At 38.0% G+C, this 16,518-nt stretch overlaps 1 protein-coding gene across 4 annotated transcripts in view; it reads right to left on the bottom strand.

Moving 5' to 3' along the window:
* Positions 1-15,005, bottom strand: part of PCDH17 (protocadherin 17) — a 138,150-nt gene extending 123,145 nt beyond the window's left edge. For 2 of the 4 annotated variants that reach the window (XM_072135300.1, XM_072135304.1), the window contains exon 1: positions 2,023-6,328. In XM_072135300.1, the coding sequence (XP_071991401.1) occupies positions 2,023-4,503 (2,481 nt within the window). In that variant the 5' untranslated portion in view covers positions 4,504-6,328. Of the gene's footprint in view, positions 1-2,022; positions 6,329-10,893; positions 13,432-13,937; positions 13,962-14,597 lie in introns of those variants that run through there. The other 2 variants (XM_072135302.1, XM_072135303.1) reach the window with 2 other exon arrangements.
* Between the last annotated feature and the right edge of the window lie 1,513 nt (positions 15,006-16,518).

Genomic DNA, 16,518 nt, shown 5'->3' with positions numbered 1-16,518 from the left:
GTTTCTAGTAAGAATCACTGAGGGATGTAAAGTTTTATTCACATAAAAAAGATGAAGTGTGGTCCATTTTTTTAACTGATAGCACACTGCTATATAAAATGCTATACTTTTTAATAAATCAATTCATATAGTGGGTTATTTAACAGAGCATGTAGCCATTCCTTTAAAATGTAGAACATGTCTAAGTCTGATTCTTTTTGCTATGATCACTTATAGAAAATAGTTTATGGGAATCAGTGAAAAACAGATGTCACAGGAAGGCAACTCAGTTGTGAAAAAAAATGGATGAAATTGTCAGTTTTTCACAGCTGAGGAAAAGAAAGATGTCTCAAAAATTTGTTATTTTACAGGGAGTAGAAGTACTAAAACAGACCTGTCATGTGGCTTGCTGGATCTTTTATAAGGCTTCGTTCAGATGATGTATTTGAATTTTAAAAAGCATTGCAAATGCATCAGAAAAAAACGCATTACCATACGCATAATGCAATTATTACGAATAATTATTAAGGATGCAAAACACGTTGCTACTTTCAAAATGCATACCCATCTGGTGATATGTTGGTTGTCACCTGATGCACTCATAATGCAAGTGTTTCATGTGAACACAGCCTTTAATAGAATCCAAGCACTAAAAAAACACTTATATCACTTTCTGACATAAATTACAATAAGTCTTTTGGGCCATGGGAGACCCGCCACTTCCACAAAGTTATCAATTTTGGCACAAACAGTTTGCACCTTTTATCATGTGTTCCATTCCAAAAACTGGTCTAAAAATGCATGCTCAACTCCTAATATCATAATATCACATATTCACAATAATACCAGTAATAAACACAAGACAAAACACTGCTTTCCCTAAGCCACAAATATTATTTAACTGCATTTTTCTCACTTTTATTGAGCATCAATTTGCCACATAGCTACAGATTTGCATCGTTTTATCCAGAAACCACAACGCCATCTGCATTAAATACATTTGAACCATTCAAATACATAGAGGAGCTAATATACCATATATAAGGCCATGTGAGCTATATTTCTTTTACTCATTACAAACATGACTTCTTAAAGGATCTTAAACTATAGAAAAAGATATTGGATGTCATAATTTTGTGCAACTGTAGATAAATAGACTATACTCAACCTAATGCTGTCAGCATGGAACTTAGTGAGACAATGGACACATTTATTAAAGGGGTTGGCCACTTTACCTCCTGTTTTTTGTAATGTGTGTAACTGTGGGGGTGGGTTATTAGGTAATGTACCAAAATATACATCTATTTATATTTCTGCTCTGCTTTCTTGATATGTAAAGTGAAGCCTCCTGTCTTCTACCTCATCAGCCACACATTCCTGTCCATAAAATGGCCGCAGATGGAGGGTCATGTGATCTCTAACTGCCGATTGTTAATGGACAGTTAGAGATCACATGACTCTCTATTTTCAGGCGTTTTATGGACAGGGATGTCTGACTGATGAGGTAAAAGACAGGAGGCTTCACTTTACATATCAAAAAAGCAGAACACAACTTTTAATAGATGTATATTGGTAGATCACCCAATATCCTGCCCCCCTACACTTACACACATTACAAAAATAAGGGGTAAAGTGGCCAACCCCTTTAAACTATCCAGAATTCTGACATAGACAGCACATAAATACATGTGCATAGAGTATTTATGAAGTGCCTGTGCTAGTATTATGTCAGCTGCACTGTTCACGGTACACAGTACACAGTACTGTGCACGGAAAAGGGCGTTCTGATGCACATTACCATTGGCCGCCACATTTGTGTGACTGCACTCCGGTCTTTATGAATGTGGTGCATGCTGCACATTAGTGAGGCAAACTGCACTACTAATATACATGTGGACCAATGATGTGTGTAGCAGAATGCAGAACCCATATGAGATAGAGACTTGCAAGTATACTAATTAACACATTATCGATCTATCCTTCCATCTAGCTAGCTATAAATATACCACCAATGTATATTATAATGAATGGCATTGGTCCTACCTTGGTCAGTGGTATCCAGGTAGATGTATTCTCAGCCGATGATCTGGCTTGTCCTGTATCATTGTTGTGACTGTGACATTCAACGTTTCCTTCAGACTCAGTCTGACTATTGGAAGTAGGAGTAAGGTACATGACTCCTGAATGAGAAGAACTGAGAGGAAGTCTGGATTGACTATCAAAGTACATTGGAGATGTAACTAGCAATGGACAGCTGACAACATTCATTGCATTTTTCTCTTCTACTTCACTCTGCACCAACATAATATCATTTTTGTTGATCGTCTTCTTTTTCATTTTCCCTAGCTTTGGTTGAGAGGTATATGCAGTTCTGCCATTGTATGGGCCGACTTCTTTGTTCTCCTTCTTACACTTGACAACTATTGTGACCATTGCAGCAAAAAGAATGATGGAAATTGCACTTAGTGCAACCAAAACAGGTAAATAAATGTCCCAGTCCCGCTGTTCACCTATAACATTACCTTCCTCTTCATAGCAACCTAAACAGTCTGAATTTGCCTTAATGATTAGTTTTGCTACGGTTGAAAGTGAAGGTTTTCCATTATCTGTGACCTTAATTATTAGTTCTACGACTGGAGCAATATCTTCCCAGTGTGGATTGAGCAGCCTGATCTCACCAGTCACCGAATCTATGTCAAAGAGGTGTTCCTTACTTTCTTGTATGATTTCATAAGTTACTCTTCCACTTTCTCCAAAATCAATGTCCATAGCTCTTACAGTGCTTATAATGTATCCCATACCCACATTCCTAGGCACATAGATCTCTGCCGTATCATTCTGTAAGCTTGGTAAAACAATGACTGGCGCGTTGTTATTGACGTCAAGTACAGACACTCTCACAGTGGCATTGCTTTCTAAATGTGGAGTCCCCAAGTCTTTAGCAATGACTTTAAACTCAAAATATTTAGTCAACTCATAATAGAAAGTTCTCAGGGCATAAATAGCCCCATTTCGGGGGTTGATGGACACATAGGTGGTGATGGAGACAGTGTCAATGTATGACGGAAAAATGGAATAGGATACAGTGCCATTTTGCCCAAGGTCTGGATCCTGTGCTAGAACAGAGCCAAGGTATTCACCTGGGATGTTGTTTGCGGATACTTGAAGAGTATACAAACTTTTTGAAAAAGAAGGAGGGTTATCATTTTCATCCAAAACTTTCACAGAGAGTGAATTGGTGGAATCAAGAGAAGGGTTACCATTATCTCTAGCGATGATAGTTATGTTGTATTCATCTTGTATTTCACGATCTAGAGGTCTACTTGTTACCACTGTGAAAAAATTATCATAATTATCTTCTAGCTTGAATGGCACATTTCCCAAGACCCAACATTGGAATTGTCCATTTTTTCCAGAGTCTTTATCTGTAACTCGAACTAAAGCAACAACTGTACCAGGGGGTGAGGCCTCACTTATTGCTCCCTGTCTGACAGACACAAAGCTAATCGATGGGAAGTTGTCATTTACATCAGTCACAAGAACAGTCACCTTGCAATGTACAGGTATTGGATTGGGGCCTTCATCTTCTGCCTGCACATCGATTTCAATCATCTGCACTTCTTCATAATCTATGTTTCCCTTGACTTGTATGATACCGGTTTTAGAATCAATGGTAAAAAGCTCCCATACTTGATCAGATGCATAACCACTGAATGAATAGATCACATCAGCATTGGTTCCCTCGTCTACATCTGTAGCATTCAGGTCAATAATCATTTTGCCGATAGGTGAGTTTTCAGCTATCTCAACAGTGTAGGATTTTGCTTCAAAGACAGGACTGTTGTCATTTGCATCAATAACTTTAATGTTGATTTGCAAATTTGCTGATCTCGGAGGGATACCTCCATCAAAGGCAGTTAAAATAAGTGTATGATGTGACTGCTCTTCTCTGTCCAGTGCTTTCTGAATAACTAACTCTGGAACTTTAGTACCATCCCCCCTAGATTTTATATCTAAAGAAAATAAACCATTGTCACCTCTCATCCTATAAGTCTTCAAGCCATTATTGCCCAGATCGGGATCTTGTGCAGCTGTCAATGGAAATCTAGTTCCCGGGGATGCATTTTCTGAAATATCAATATCAATCTGGTCTGAAGAAAACTTAGGCGAATTATCATTAATGTCTAGGATCTCCACTTTGATTATACATAATTCTTTTTCATTTGCAAAGACCTCTAGTGACCGAATACATTTAGGACTGTTTTTGCACAGAGTCTCTCGGTCAATGCGCTGCTTAGTGTACAATAGCCCACTATTTGGATCAACATCCAGTAGGTTTGGAGCAGAGTTCTCCAACACTCTGAAATAAGGTTTTTTCCCCCTTTCAGGGGGTTCCAGTTGTGCATCGTTAATGTTGCCAATGGCATTTCTCGACCCCCCTTCTTCCGAAATTGAATAATTTAATGTTTTCAAAGCTTCAACAGAAACCCAATAGAAAAAGTAAAAAAATGCAAAGCGGTACATCCCAATGAGTGTCTGTTTATCAGTTTACTAATTGTTTTGTCAGTACAGTCTGAGCTGAATTAAAATCTAATCCAGAAGATAAGCTCCTAGTGACTTGACACATGAGGGCAGTTATGACAGTATTAGGGGATTGATTTCAATTTCCAAGAAAATCAAGTTTTCCTATCTTGGAAGGTTTAGAGCAGGCGATAACTATCTCTACTAAAGAAGATTAGACAGACTGCAATCTACACATTCATTTCTGATGCACTGTGAGAGAAATTGTCCCTCTGATAGCAGAGGCGTTGGACACAAATACCTTGCAGACAGCATTCAGAAAGCAAGAGGATTTCAAAGTAGTTTCAAAGTATCCAAAATGGCAAGAATATGGAAAGATATTTCAAAACAGCTTGTGTGCTTTCAGCGTAATGTCGGTGGCTTGCCAGATGTCCTTTTAAAAAACTGTCAATTTGTATTTTGCTTCACATTATCTCTATTTGCAAGCAGAAATTCATGAATATTAAATAACTTTGGGATTTGCAGACTATCTGGAAAAAATCCAAAAATGCAAGGGCCCATCAAAGTTGAGCATCAGTTGCAAAGTATTACAATCACAGCTAGCTCTCAGTCATTTCACACTTGGGCTTTTTTTTTGTTCTGCAAGGCCAGTAGCCACATCAGCTTACAACTGACAATTGTATTCAGTTAAATTCCAGTTTTCATTCTGCAGGCTGGAACAAATCAACAGGCAAACCATGGCTGGATGCTCCGATTAGAAAGCGGCACAGAGAAGAAATATCACACTTGTATGGAGAACAGTTCCAGCATTCATAGCTAGCTTTCCTTTTATGCTGCCTATTTTGATTTTCTCTCGATCTCTTTCTTCTTATCCTTTCTTCCTGTCTTCGACACACATTTCATTCAGCTAAAAACACGATTGTACAAAGAATTGGGGATATTTGTTTTTTTTTTAGCAATATTATTGTGAATGATGAACAGCAACAATCGATAAGCTGCAAATCCCCAATGGACTCCACATTAAAGCAAGAGCCGCAGTGACTACTGCTTGTTCTGGATGAGGACCGTTAAAGAGCTGCTGAATAGCATTTCCCTGGCAAGCATAAAAACAATAGATTCTAGAGACATAAGTTATAATGTGGAGTCACCATTCACAAAGATACGTAGTGATTTGTATGAAATATTCGGGATTTTGCCTTGGTTAGAATGAGCTCAGAGTTGTAAACATCTCAGCTTGTGAATCAGGCATTTCGGCATCTTGCTCGAGAAAGCATTTTGGCAATGGTTTACGAGTATATATGTATGTATTAAAGGTTTAATGAGAAATAGGCTTGAAATGGTTCTACTTACTCCAGTGTCCTTGCAGGGGAGATGCCGGGGATATACAAAAGCCAGTTATCCAACCAGTCCCGAGTATTAATTATTCTCTTCAGCTGCTATGCATGCAAATGCCACTGATCTTGTGAGTGAAATAACAGATCAGATTCTGAGCAGGAAAAGCACAGATAATTCATTCCAACGGCAGAGATATGTGTTGATTTCTTTCCCCATCTGCTATTTTCTCCTAAGTCCTAGACCAAACGCTGCTATTTCTGCAATCTGCAGCAGCTCGTGCTGGTACTTCAATCGCTCATTCACAGCATTCAGAAGACTCTGCACTACGATACATTAAAAAGGTTGGAACGGAAAACAGCAGAACGCAAGCAACACATAGGAAGTTGGTAAAATTCAACAGTTTAGAGGTGTTTTAAATCCTGTGATCCTCCATTTGCTATACGCCAACCTTCACTCTCAGTTCTTCTCTTTGACTGACTTAATTTCTTGTCTCTCTCCTTCTCTCTCTACCTCTCGGGTTTTTTTTCCCATTTTTTTTAAAGAAAGCCTAAGAATAAAGCTCAGCTTATTACTGCCACCTACTGGCTTTTCACAGTACTGCTTAATATTTCATCATTCAGCTTCCCAGTGATATACTTGGTAGTGGTAGCTTATATTGCCATAAGGTATTGGGTTTTCACAAGCATGTAGTGTCTAGTACATTTCAGCTCTTATATTTACTATCTTGAAAGCGTATGGGGAGATGTATTGCTCTGTGCCAGGACCTGACAAACCGCAACAAAACGTATGCTTAGTGCGACGAGCTGCAAATTACTACTATAGGTTATCCAGTACGACAATATGATGGAATAGGTATTATAAGACAAACACAAATAATAAGTAATTATGAATATCTGCATCTATGGATAGATAGAAAGGTAAATAGATGGATGCATATTAGATTGCATCACATTCTGTAATCGTTTCTTTGCTCTTCTTATTAGCATCTATTCAATTACCAATGACCATAATTCAATTAAGAAGAAAAAATATCCTTAGATTTTTGAGAAGAGTTACATTCTCATCCCCTTTGGCTTTAGCTACTTTTTAAATCTTAATCTGTCTTTCATGAAAACCAATTGCATATGTGCCCTTAGCGGGGTTAGATCAATTTCAATTCCAAGGTGCATTAACTGTTTAACCTTTTGCAAGCTGAAGAGGGCTATGATGCACTGCAGATATATACTCTACAAGGCCCGTCTGACAGTAAATTCCATAAAGGTTTGGAGTGAAGTCTGGTCCGATGCTTTAGGTTTAGGATTCAGGGGTTAGAAGAGAGCCAGCAATTAATTTCCCTCTTAAAGCTTAATGTGCCATGACCAAATCTGACTCTCATTCTAACCACTATTATTGATGCAGGGATTCTTCTAAACTGCATTCTTGTTTTCTAACACAAGTTGCTGAAGGGTATACGCATAGGTATAGTCTAATGCTCAACATGGTGCATACATAATAAGAAAATAAATGACAAGGGTTACATTTCATTAGCTTTGTACCTAGTGACAAGGGACCATGCAAACTGTGGAATTACAAGCTAGTAATACTAATACAGACTGTAAAGAGTAACAAAGGAGTTTGGAAGATAGACCCAATATTCCAAAATAATATCCTTTATGATATCCTAATAACACATAGCTCACTAATGCTTATGGCATATTTTTGGATAGTCCAAGCTACAGACTAATAATACAATGAATAATATCACTAATAACAACATCATCAGGATCATCACCACATATCCCAGTCCAGACACTGTGGCACCATACATTGTAAAGATGTGATAATTGATAACAACCTATGCTGCATATTTAACATTCACGCCTGCTAATGATGGGAGGAATCCTAGAAACTCTCTGGAATCCCAGGATGTGTATATACCCCCCTCCAGTGCTATTCCTGGTATATAATTACAGCTGGACTCATTTCTATCTGGGTGCTGGCAGATCTGCTTCATAAAAATACATGAAAACAAAGAGGAATCTTTCATATATTTTTTTACAGCTTCTTTTCTAATAATGTTCAAGAATAATAATTTTCAAGAATGTGCATTATGCTGGAAAATCCATCCCTTCTATTGAAGCCTGTCATTAGTAAATGCAAGTATACCATCAGTCTTAGAAAGTGGTGGAAACCATAATCATGCTGTTGTGTGATTTACACCCATTACACACCCTGTGTATTGAGTACACCATCTCTGACACATCTATTGTAATGACCAAGTCATGGAAATGAGATCAAGACAATAATATTCACTGGAGAGAATTGGACTTGGTAACAAATTTGTGACCATCTGATGTAGTTTATGATATCCTCACGGCTATTAATGTACAAAATCTCTTACAAATACTGATATATATATATTACTCCAAATAGCCCAATAGCCCACCCTATTGTGGAATAGAATACTATTACTATTACAATATACCATATTGTAATAACACTAATACAATACTATTATGATGCTACAACTATTTTCTTATATACCAAATTTAATGCTTTTTGGCGATTCTGAGAAATCATTAATGAGATGTATAATGAATCCTAAAATACACACAGGATAAAATACACCCTCAATGTACAGTGCTAATGTGTATAGTATAAGAGTGATTACTTCCACTTGGTGAGTCTGATGTTCTGATAATGACAGGGATGAGGTTTTATCCACTCAAGACTCTCCTGTACTGTCCTTATCTATTGTAATGCATTCATATAGTATATACAAGCGTCCTCAAGGGTCACATTCAATTCCATATTCTTCTAACGTTCCTTTGTAAAGCTAAAATACCTTATATCCAGCTATTTTTAAAAGTAAACACAGATTCAACAAAATCATTAAAAAAACCCCTTCATATATAATATCTAGATAAAACTTGTCTGCCCATGTCCATGTCTGCCTTGTGTCCTGTCTAGGTACTAGGAAAAGAAGGATATTATTGAGAGCCATCCTAATCCTGGACACAATCTAGGTTAGATATTTTGTATTTTTACTTCTGTTGAATTGCAGATTACTACTACATTATTTTGGAGCATATTTGTTCTTCAATTAGTAGTTGCCTAATAACCTGGAGATTTTATACATGGGGAAAGGCCCCAGAAAACTTTGCTCCCTACCTGTAGCTACTTAATGTCCCTTCCTAATGGACTTAAAGGAGATGAATGTCTTGGTTTAATGCTCTCATGTGCTTCTTAAGCAACAACCTCAAAGTATGTTCAAAGTATATTATCATACACACGCCATATAACACTGATTAGAAGTATTGTGTTTGTATATGCATATATGTGTGAAATACCCCATGTGGAAGTGTTATAGTGACTGGGAAAAATTCCAAAGAAGTGCTATAGTGACTGAGGAAAAAAAATCTGTAAATATTGACTCAATTTTTATATAAAAACTGTAATGCCATATCATAGCAATGACTTACAATGATGCTGTAGGCATATATAACACAGGGCTAGGGCAGCTCCATGCACTCCCTACCAGATCTGAATCTGTCTAGTCCTACAGGATGTGGAGAGGATGTGAAGCAGAATAGATGAATACCCTCAACTACCATGTTTACACATACAGCATGAGGAACCACGTCATCAGAGTAATGAATCACTATTACAGTCCCAGCTCCTCGGATTAGGATCAATACCACCAATAAGTCACAAGTCCAATAGCATGGATTAAATTAATAAGAGAGTAAGAGTCTAATGTATAACCAATGCCTCGCCATCAGAAACACAGACTAGAACAGGTTATTGGGCTAAAAGCTTCTTCAATATTTTTTTTCAGGTCATGGACAGTCATGTACACAGCAAGGTATTATTCATTCCTCTTCTAGCAATGCAAAGGGATTGCTTGCTGCCTGGAGAACAATTATTGTCTCTATATAAGGAGTCATTATAATCCCTAAAGTATGGCAGTATGTATACAGCTACTAGCTATTCCACAATGGTGTAGCTAGACACAGAGATAGATAGATAGAATAGAAATATAGAATACATAGCCAGAATACATAGAAAAGATAGCCAGAATACATAGAATAGATGGATAAAAAATGGATAGAATAGATGGATAAAATAGATAAACAGACAGACAGATAGATAGATAGATAGATCGATAGATAGATAGATAGTTGGGGTTCAAGCTCATAAACATCCACCTGTTACATTAGTAAAATTTGCCCTCATTCCATATTTGTGCAGGAACATACAGTTACCTTCTATTATGATAAAAAAAAACCAGCACATACACGTCACTGCTTACATACACACTGCATGATGCACTTATGTCAAAGTATCAGACCAACAATTATCGCTCTCCGTTATACATTATATTTGAAGGCTGACATGGTGTTGTGTTCTCTGCATGCCCTGCATACACATGCCAACTGCAGCACAAATATTGTATAAACTTAGAACACAAATAACATTGTTACCATGGTAGTTTCCTCACCATCAGGTCTCTTGTAAGCCTTTAGAGGTCAGTCATATATACAGTGTATGAGGTGTATATAGAAATATTATTATGTAAAGAGATGTGTATGTAAGATCTGAGAGTCAAGCAAACAGTAGAAGACAAGGTGTGAGTGACCATTGATCATAAAAACTCTGAGCTGAGCCAATGCCTGTGTATGCCTGGAATACAGGAGCCATCTATTTCCATTATTTGTTTCATCCAAACCAAGGAAGGCATACATAAGCAGGTGGTATTTTTTACTACAGAACATCACAGTTTACATAGAATTACTCATGCAGTAGAAATGCTCAAAACGTATTCATGCCTCTAATAAAAACCTTCCTAGCATTTACTCCAACCAAATCTGGAAAGAATGAGAAGAACATAGATGACTGTGTATTTGTCTATTTGTATGAATCATCAGATATAACATGGTTCAATAAGTGAATACAGTGAGAGCTTATATACATAAATATACTATAAAAGAAGAATCAATAGCACAAAACAACAGCAACGTAAAAGCATGAATGTAAATATGTTGACAACTGATGCCAGTGCAAGGGTGGTGGCCATACCTGAATTAAGGACATCCGATTAGACGTTGTCTCAGTTGTGTTGCTCACTGGTCCAGTAAAACTGTTGTGGCAGCCAACATGGCCTTGAGGAACAGTCAGATTATTAGATGTAGGCTTGAGGTACATCACTTCTGAACGAGGAGAACTTAAAGGGAGCCTGGTCTGGTAATCAAAATACATTGGGGATGTGGCAAGTGAGGGGCTGCTTACAACGTTCATGACATTCATTGCATTTCTTTCTTCTACTTCACTCTGGACTAACATAATGTCATTCTTGTTTATCTTTTTCTTTTTACTTTTTCCCAGTTGGGGATGGCTGTACTCTGCGATTCTGCAGTTATAAGTTCTGATTTCTTTATTTTCTCTTTTACACTTGACTGCGATTGTGATCATGGCAGCCAAAAGTATAATAGAAATTGTGCTTAATGTAACAATAAGAGGCAAAGACATATCCCACTGGTGTTGTTTCCCATTGACCCTAGGTTCCCCTTCTGGTAGAGATCCAGTAGAAGATTTAATAAAAAGTCTCGCAACAGCTGAAAGTGCTGGTTTTCCATTGTCAGTCACTTTGATCACAAGCTCTACTATAGGTGACACTTCTTCCCAATATGGATTCAGGGTTTTTATTTCTCCCGTCACTGGATCAATCTCAAAGAGGTGCTCTTCATTGCCATATGCAATTTCATATGTCAATCGACCACTTTCTCCATAATCATTGTCTATGGCTCTGACTGTGCACACTACATACCCTACACCTACATTTCTGGGAACATAAATTTCTGCGGTATCATTCTGTAAAATTGGAAGGGAAATAACTGGTGCATTGTCGTTGACATCCAATACAGTCACTTTTACAGTAACATTGCTCTCTAGATGGGGGGAGCCTGAATCTTTTGCAAGGAGCTTGAACTCAAAGAACTTTGTTTGCTCATAATTAAAAGATCGAAGGGCATAAATGGCACCATTAGTGGGATTTACTGACACAAAAGTGAAAATTGATACATCTCCAATGAGAGCTGGCAAGATTGAATATGACACTGTGCCATTATGTCCAAGATCTGGGTCATGGGCTACCACAGAACCTAAATATTCCCCGGGAATATTATTCTCAGTTACCTGTAACCCATGTAGCCCTTTGTTAAAAGTTGGAGCATTATCATTTTCATCTAAGATTTTAACAGTAAATGACTTTGTAGAGTTTAAAGGAGGATTTCCATTATCTCGGGCAATTATCGTAACATTATATTCATCCTGTGTCTCACGGTCAAGAGGTCTGTCTGTTACAACAGTGTAGATATTGTCGAAATTTTCTTCCAGTTTGAAAGGCACATTGCCCAGAACACGACATTGTAACTGTCCATTTTTTCCAGAGTCCTTATCAATTACTCTCACTAAAGTGATTACGGTGCCTGGGGGTGCTGCCTCGCTGATTGCTCCCTGACGGACTGATACAAAGTTAATGGATGGGGCATTGTCATTCTTATCAATCACTTTAACTGTAACTTTACAATGGGCAGGGATTGGGTTTGGGCCTTGGTCACGTGCTTGTACATCAATTTCAATGAGATTATTCTCCTCATAATCAAGGTTACCCTTTACTTGAATAACGCCTGTATTAGGATCGATGGAAAAAAGTTCCCGGACTCTGTCTGGTGCATAGCTACTGAAAGAGTAGACAACATCACCATTAGAGCCCTCATCTGCATCTGTAGCGTTCAGATCAATGACAACTCTGCCCAGTGGTGAATTTTCTGGTATTTCCACCAGGTATGAAGGCGCTGAAAAAACTGGACTGTTGTCATTGGAATCTATCACTTTGACATTTATTTGTATAGTGGCTGATCTTGGAGGGTTGCCACCATCCAACGCAGTCAGTATTAAGTTATGATGGCTTTGTTCTTCTCTGTCCAATGGTTTGTCTATCACCAGCTCTGGGAACTTTGTTCCATCCCCTCTGGATTTTACATCTAAGGAAAACAATCCATTATGGTTGATGACATATGTCTTTAAGCCATAGTCTCCAGAATCTGGATCATGGGCACTGGTGAGTGGAAATCTTGTCCCAGGGAAGGCATTTTCTGAAATATCAATATCAATTTGCTCAGATGAAAAAAAGGGTGGATTATCATTAATATCAGTGATATCCACTTTTACCATGTATATCTCCTTATCATTTTTAAAGACCTCCAAGGATACTTGACATTTTAAATTTCTTCGGCACAACGCCTCCCGATCAATACGTTGTTTGGTAAACACCAGTCCAGTGTCCTGATCTACATCTATCAAATCTGGTTCCGAGTTTTCCAAAACTCTAAAGTTCGATTTCTTTCCCCTCTCCGAATTCCCCAGCTTTACATCATTGCTTAGGTTGCCAACAATGGTTCTAGCAATTGCCTCCTCCGGTACAGAAAAATTTAAGTTTTTCAAAGTCAGGGCAGGAGCCCCTAAGAAGAATAGCAATAAAACTGAAAGGTACATCCCAAATGTGTATGTTAAGGGTCTTCTGTGCTTCACTCTCCTCTTCTCAGTTCCTTGAACCTGTTGATTTAAAAACACCTGCAGTTAGATAAGCAGCAAATGGACCATGGCAGAGGAGGCTGGCAGGGTTAAATCACTGATTGTTTTTGTGCTGGGAAGACAATTCTTCACAATCCCGCCTAAGCTATTTGTCTCTTTTAAAATATTAATTGGAAAGGACAATTTAAATATCACATCCCCGCAGCCCAATAAAGAACAGCATCCTAGTAATATATGCCTATCTTCTTAACATTATCATGCAGTTATCATTACAACCCATTTCACATCTCTATTAAAGATGCAATAATGCACATCTTGCTTGCAATAAACATGATTTGTTTGAAATTCTATCCTACTCCTAGACTAACATTTCCAAAACTGGATCCTGAAATTAAACTCTGTGGTGTGCATAGACATCAGCACATTCAATCTGGAACACAATGCATCTATCCGGCACAGAGCAATTAGTATATGTATAATAAAGAAAACCACAATAATAGCATCAAGGCTTAGTATATCACAATCACCTATTCAGCTCATTCTCTTCACAGCAGAAGATTTATTTCCAAGAAATCGTGTAACTGCACTGGCTTACAAGCAGTAGTATTCAGTTAATTTTCAGTTCTCATTCCCTACAGTAGATCAAATCAACAGGCAAAGCATGGCTGGATGCACAAATGGAAAAACGGGGGGAAAAAAAACACACTTTATAGGAAGAGGCAGTTGCTGCATTGAGAGAGATGATAAAAAATATCCACCAGCTGACGGAGAGAGGATTTCTATCTAAAATAAATGCAGACCAATCATCCGTGACAAACCCTTGAAATAAGATGCTCCTAGTACACATGCCCAGCAATTATATAGGTGGGCGCATTGATATTCTGATCATCCTCTTTCCCCCCCTTTTTGTGTTTTAAATCCATTAGAAGTGGCATCTGCACAGTGTGTACACATATTACACCTATACACAGAACTGTTGGCCCTTGCCACATGAATGACACATACAGAATGCAGATGTTTAATAACTGCATGAGTCAGATTCAGAGGGGGGAGAAAATAAAGCTAGAATGAATAATAAGGAGAATAAAAAAATAAAAATTCAAGCCTGCAATTTGAATGACATAGGGCTATAGTGATCCCTACTGTCACCATCACACAGGAAGGTAAGAATGATCCATTGCACTTACCTTTCAGAGTCCCAGCTATACATGAGCCGTACACCGCTGCTGCCTCTATCCACAGCCAAGTGCAATAGTCACAGCCAAATCTAATAGATCTCCCAACACATACAAGCACCATGGGTAGCTCCGAGTCACTTCCAAAGTGGCCAGTTCATGTCTCCTGCTTCTACTACAGAAGGCAGCCCAGAGCCCAGCAGCCTGGAGGAGAGGAGCCTTTGGCTTTTTCTATCCTGGCTCATTGCAGCTGGGAGCACAGATGCTTCCTCCAGTCAGTCCTATAGAAATACAATGCATAGAAATCCATTGCAGTCTGTACAATTCAACAGTTGTAGCTTTAATCCTTTATATCCTGCACTGTGTCACATCCAAGCTCAGCTCCAAATGCCTCTTTACTGACTGACTCTATTCACCTCACGCTGCTGCTTAAACATTGACACTGTTCTCTTGCCAGCCAATGAGCGGCTGTGCCCATCACCCGCCCACATAGCCCCTGCGCCTATAGCAGGGGAAGGGACGGTGTGATGGGCGGTTATAGAATGGCAATGCTTTGTGTCATTGATTAGATCAGTTAGGGCTGAGACAGTAACAATGTGAGAAGGCTTCTGCTTGTACAATGCTGCATTTCATTTCCACTGCGCGGCTGACTGGGGGATTCAAGCCAATGACACTTATTTCAGGGCTGAGGAAAATCAACACATTACGATTCCTGAAGGAGAGAAAAGTTTTTGGTTTAGGGAATCGAGTATTATGCACAGATGATCACGTAGGAAGCAGGACACTAATGTGTAACATACAGCACGCAGAAATATTGCCATGGATAACATTTACTGAGGATGTCTGCGGCTACACAGCAGGTACAGGGATAGGCACATCTGTACAGCAGGAGCAAAGCTGACGGGTGTGGATGAAGATACAGCTTTCCCGGGCACAGATGTTTAGATGAATATTTCAAGTCTTCAGACACATTACAAAGTTTGTCAAACACACAGTACCATTATCTATTGTCTTTCCTAGAAGGATTGTAAGCTCTTATGGGCACAGACTTCCTTCCTTTTGCCTCATTGTTTTATCAGCTGTTTTAATTAAAACAATGGTTTGGGTTTTCTGTATATATATATAGATAGATAGATAGATAGATAGATAGATAGATAGATAGATAGCGAGACGTATATATATGCTTGCACCAGCATTGCACAGGATAGTAAATAATTGCTCTAAGCGATAACAAAATAGAATGGGATAACAAAAAATATTGTGCATCTATCTATCTATCTATCTATCTATCTATCTATCTATCTATCTATCTATCTATCTATCTATCGATGGGAGAAAGTAGGCAGCACTCCAAGACATCCAACATAGGGTGTAGAAAGTTGGTTCTTTATTCCATGTTGGTAGGTACAATAAAGTGCAGCAACTTTTTGGCTCACTTGGAGCCTTTTTCAAGCCAAGTAACAAGAGTGAACATTACATATATATAGCAAACATGAGTGATCACATGATACAATTGGTCCCTCCCCCTCATGAACATGTTCTTCGTCAAAGTGACTTAATTAAATGTGGTACAAGTCAAATAGCAACATTAAATACATCAATATAACTTATGGTAAAGTGCAAGTGCATATACAGTACGAAAAGTAAGAAATTTCTTACTTTTCGTACTGTATATGCACTTGCACTTGGTATGTATCTTTAAAAAAAAAATATATATATATATTTATATATATATATATATATATATATATATATATATATATGCATCTTTATATGTATAGCTGTGTGTATATATATATATATATGTATATATATATATATATATAAGTAATGTATGTTATGTGTTCATCATGCTATATGAGGGTATATGGGGTGTATGTATATACTCTAAGTGTGTGTATATGCTGTAAATAATGTATTCTCTATCTTTTGA

The sequence above is a fragment of the Engystomops pustulosus genome, chromosome 2 (assembly GCF_040894005.1).
Source record: "Engystomops pustulosus chromosome 2, aEngPut4.maternal, whole genome shotgun sequence".
NCBI classification, from domain to species: domain Eukaryota; kingdom Metazoa; phylum Chordata; class Amphibia; order Anura; family Leptodactylidae; genus Engystomops; species Engystomops pustulosus.
This window is presented reverse-complemented; position numbering and strand designations above follow the sequence as displayed.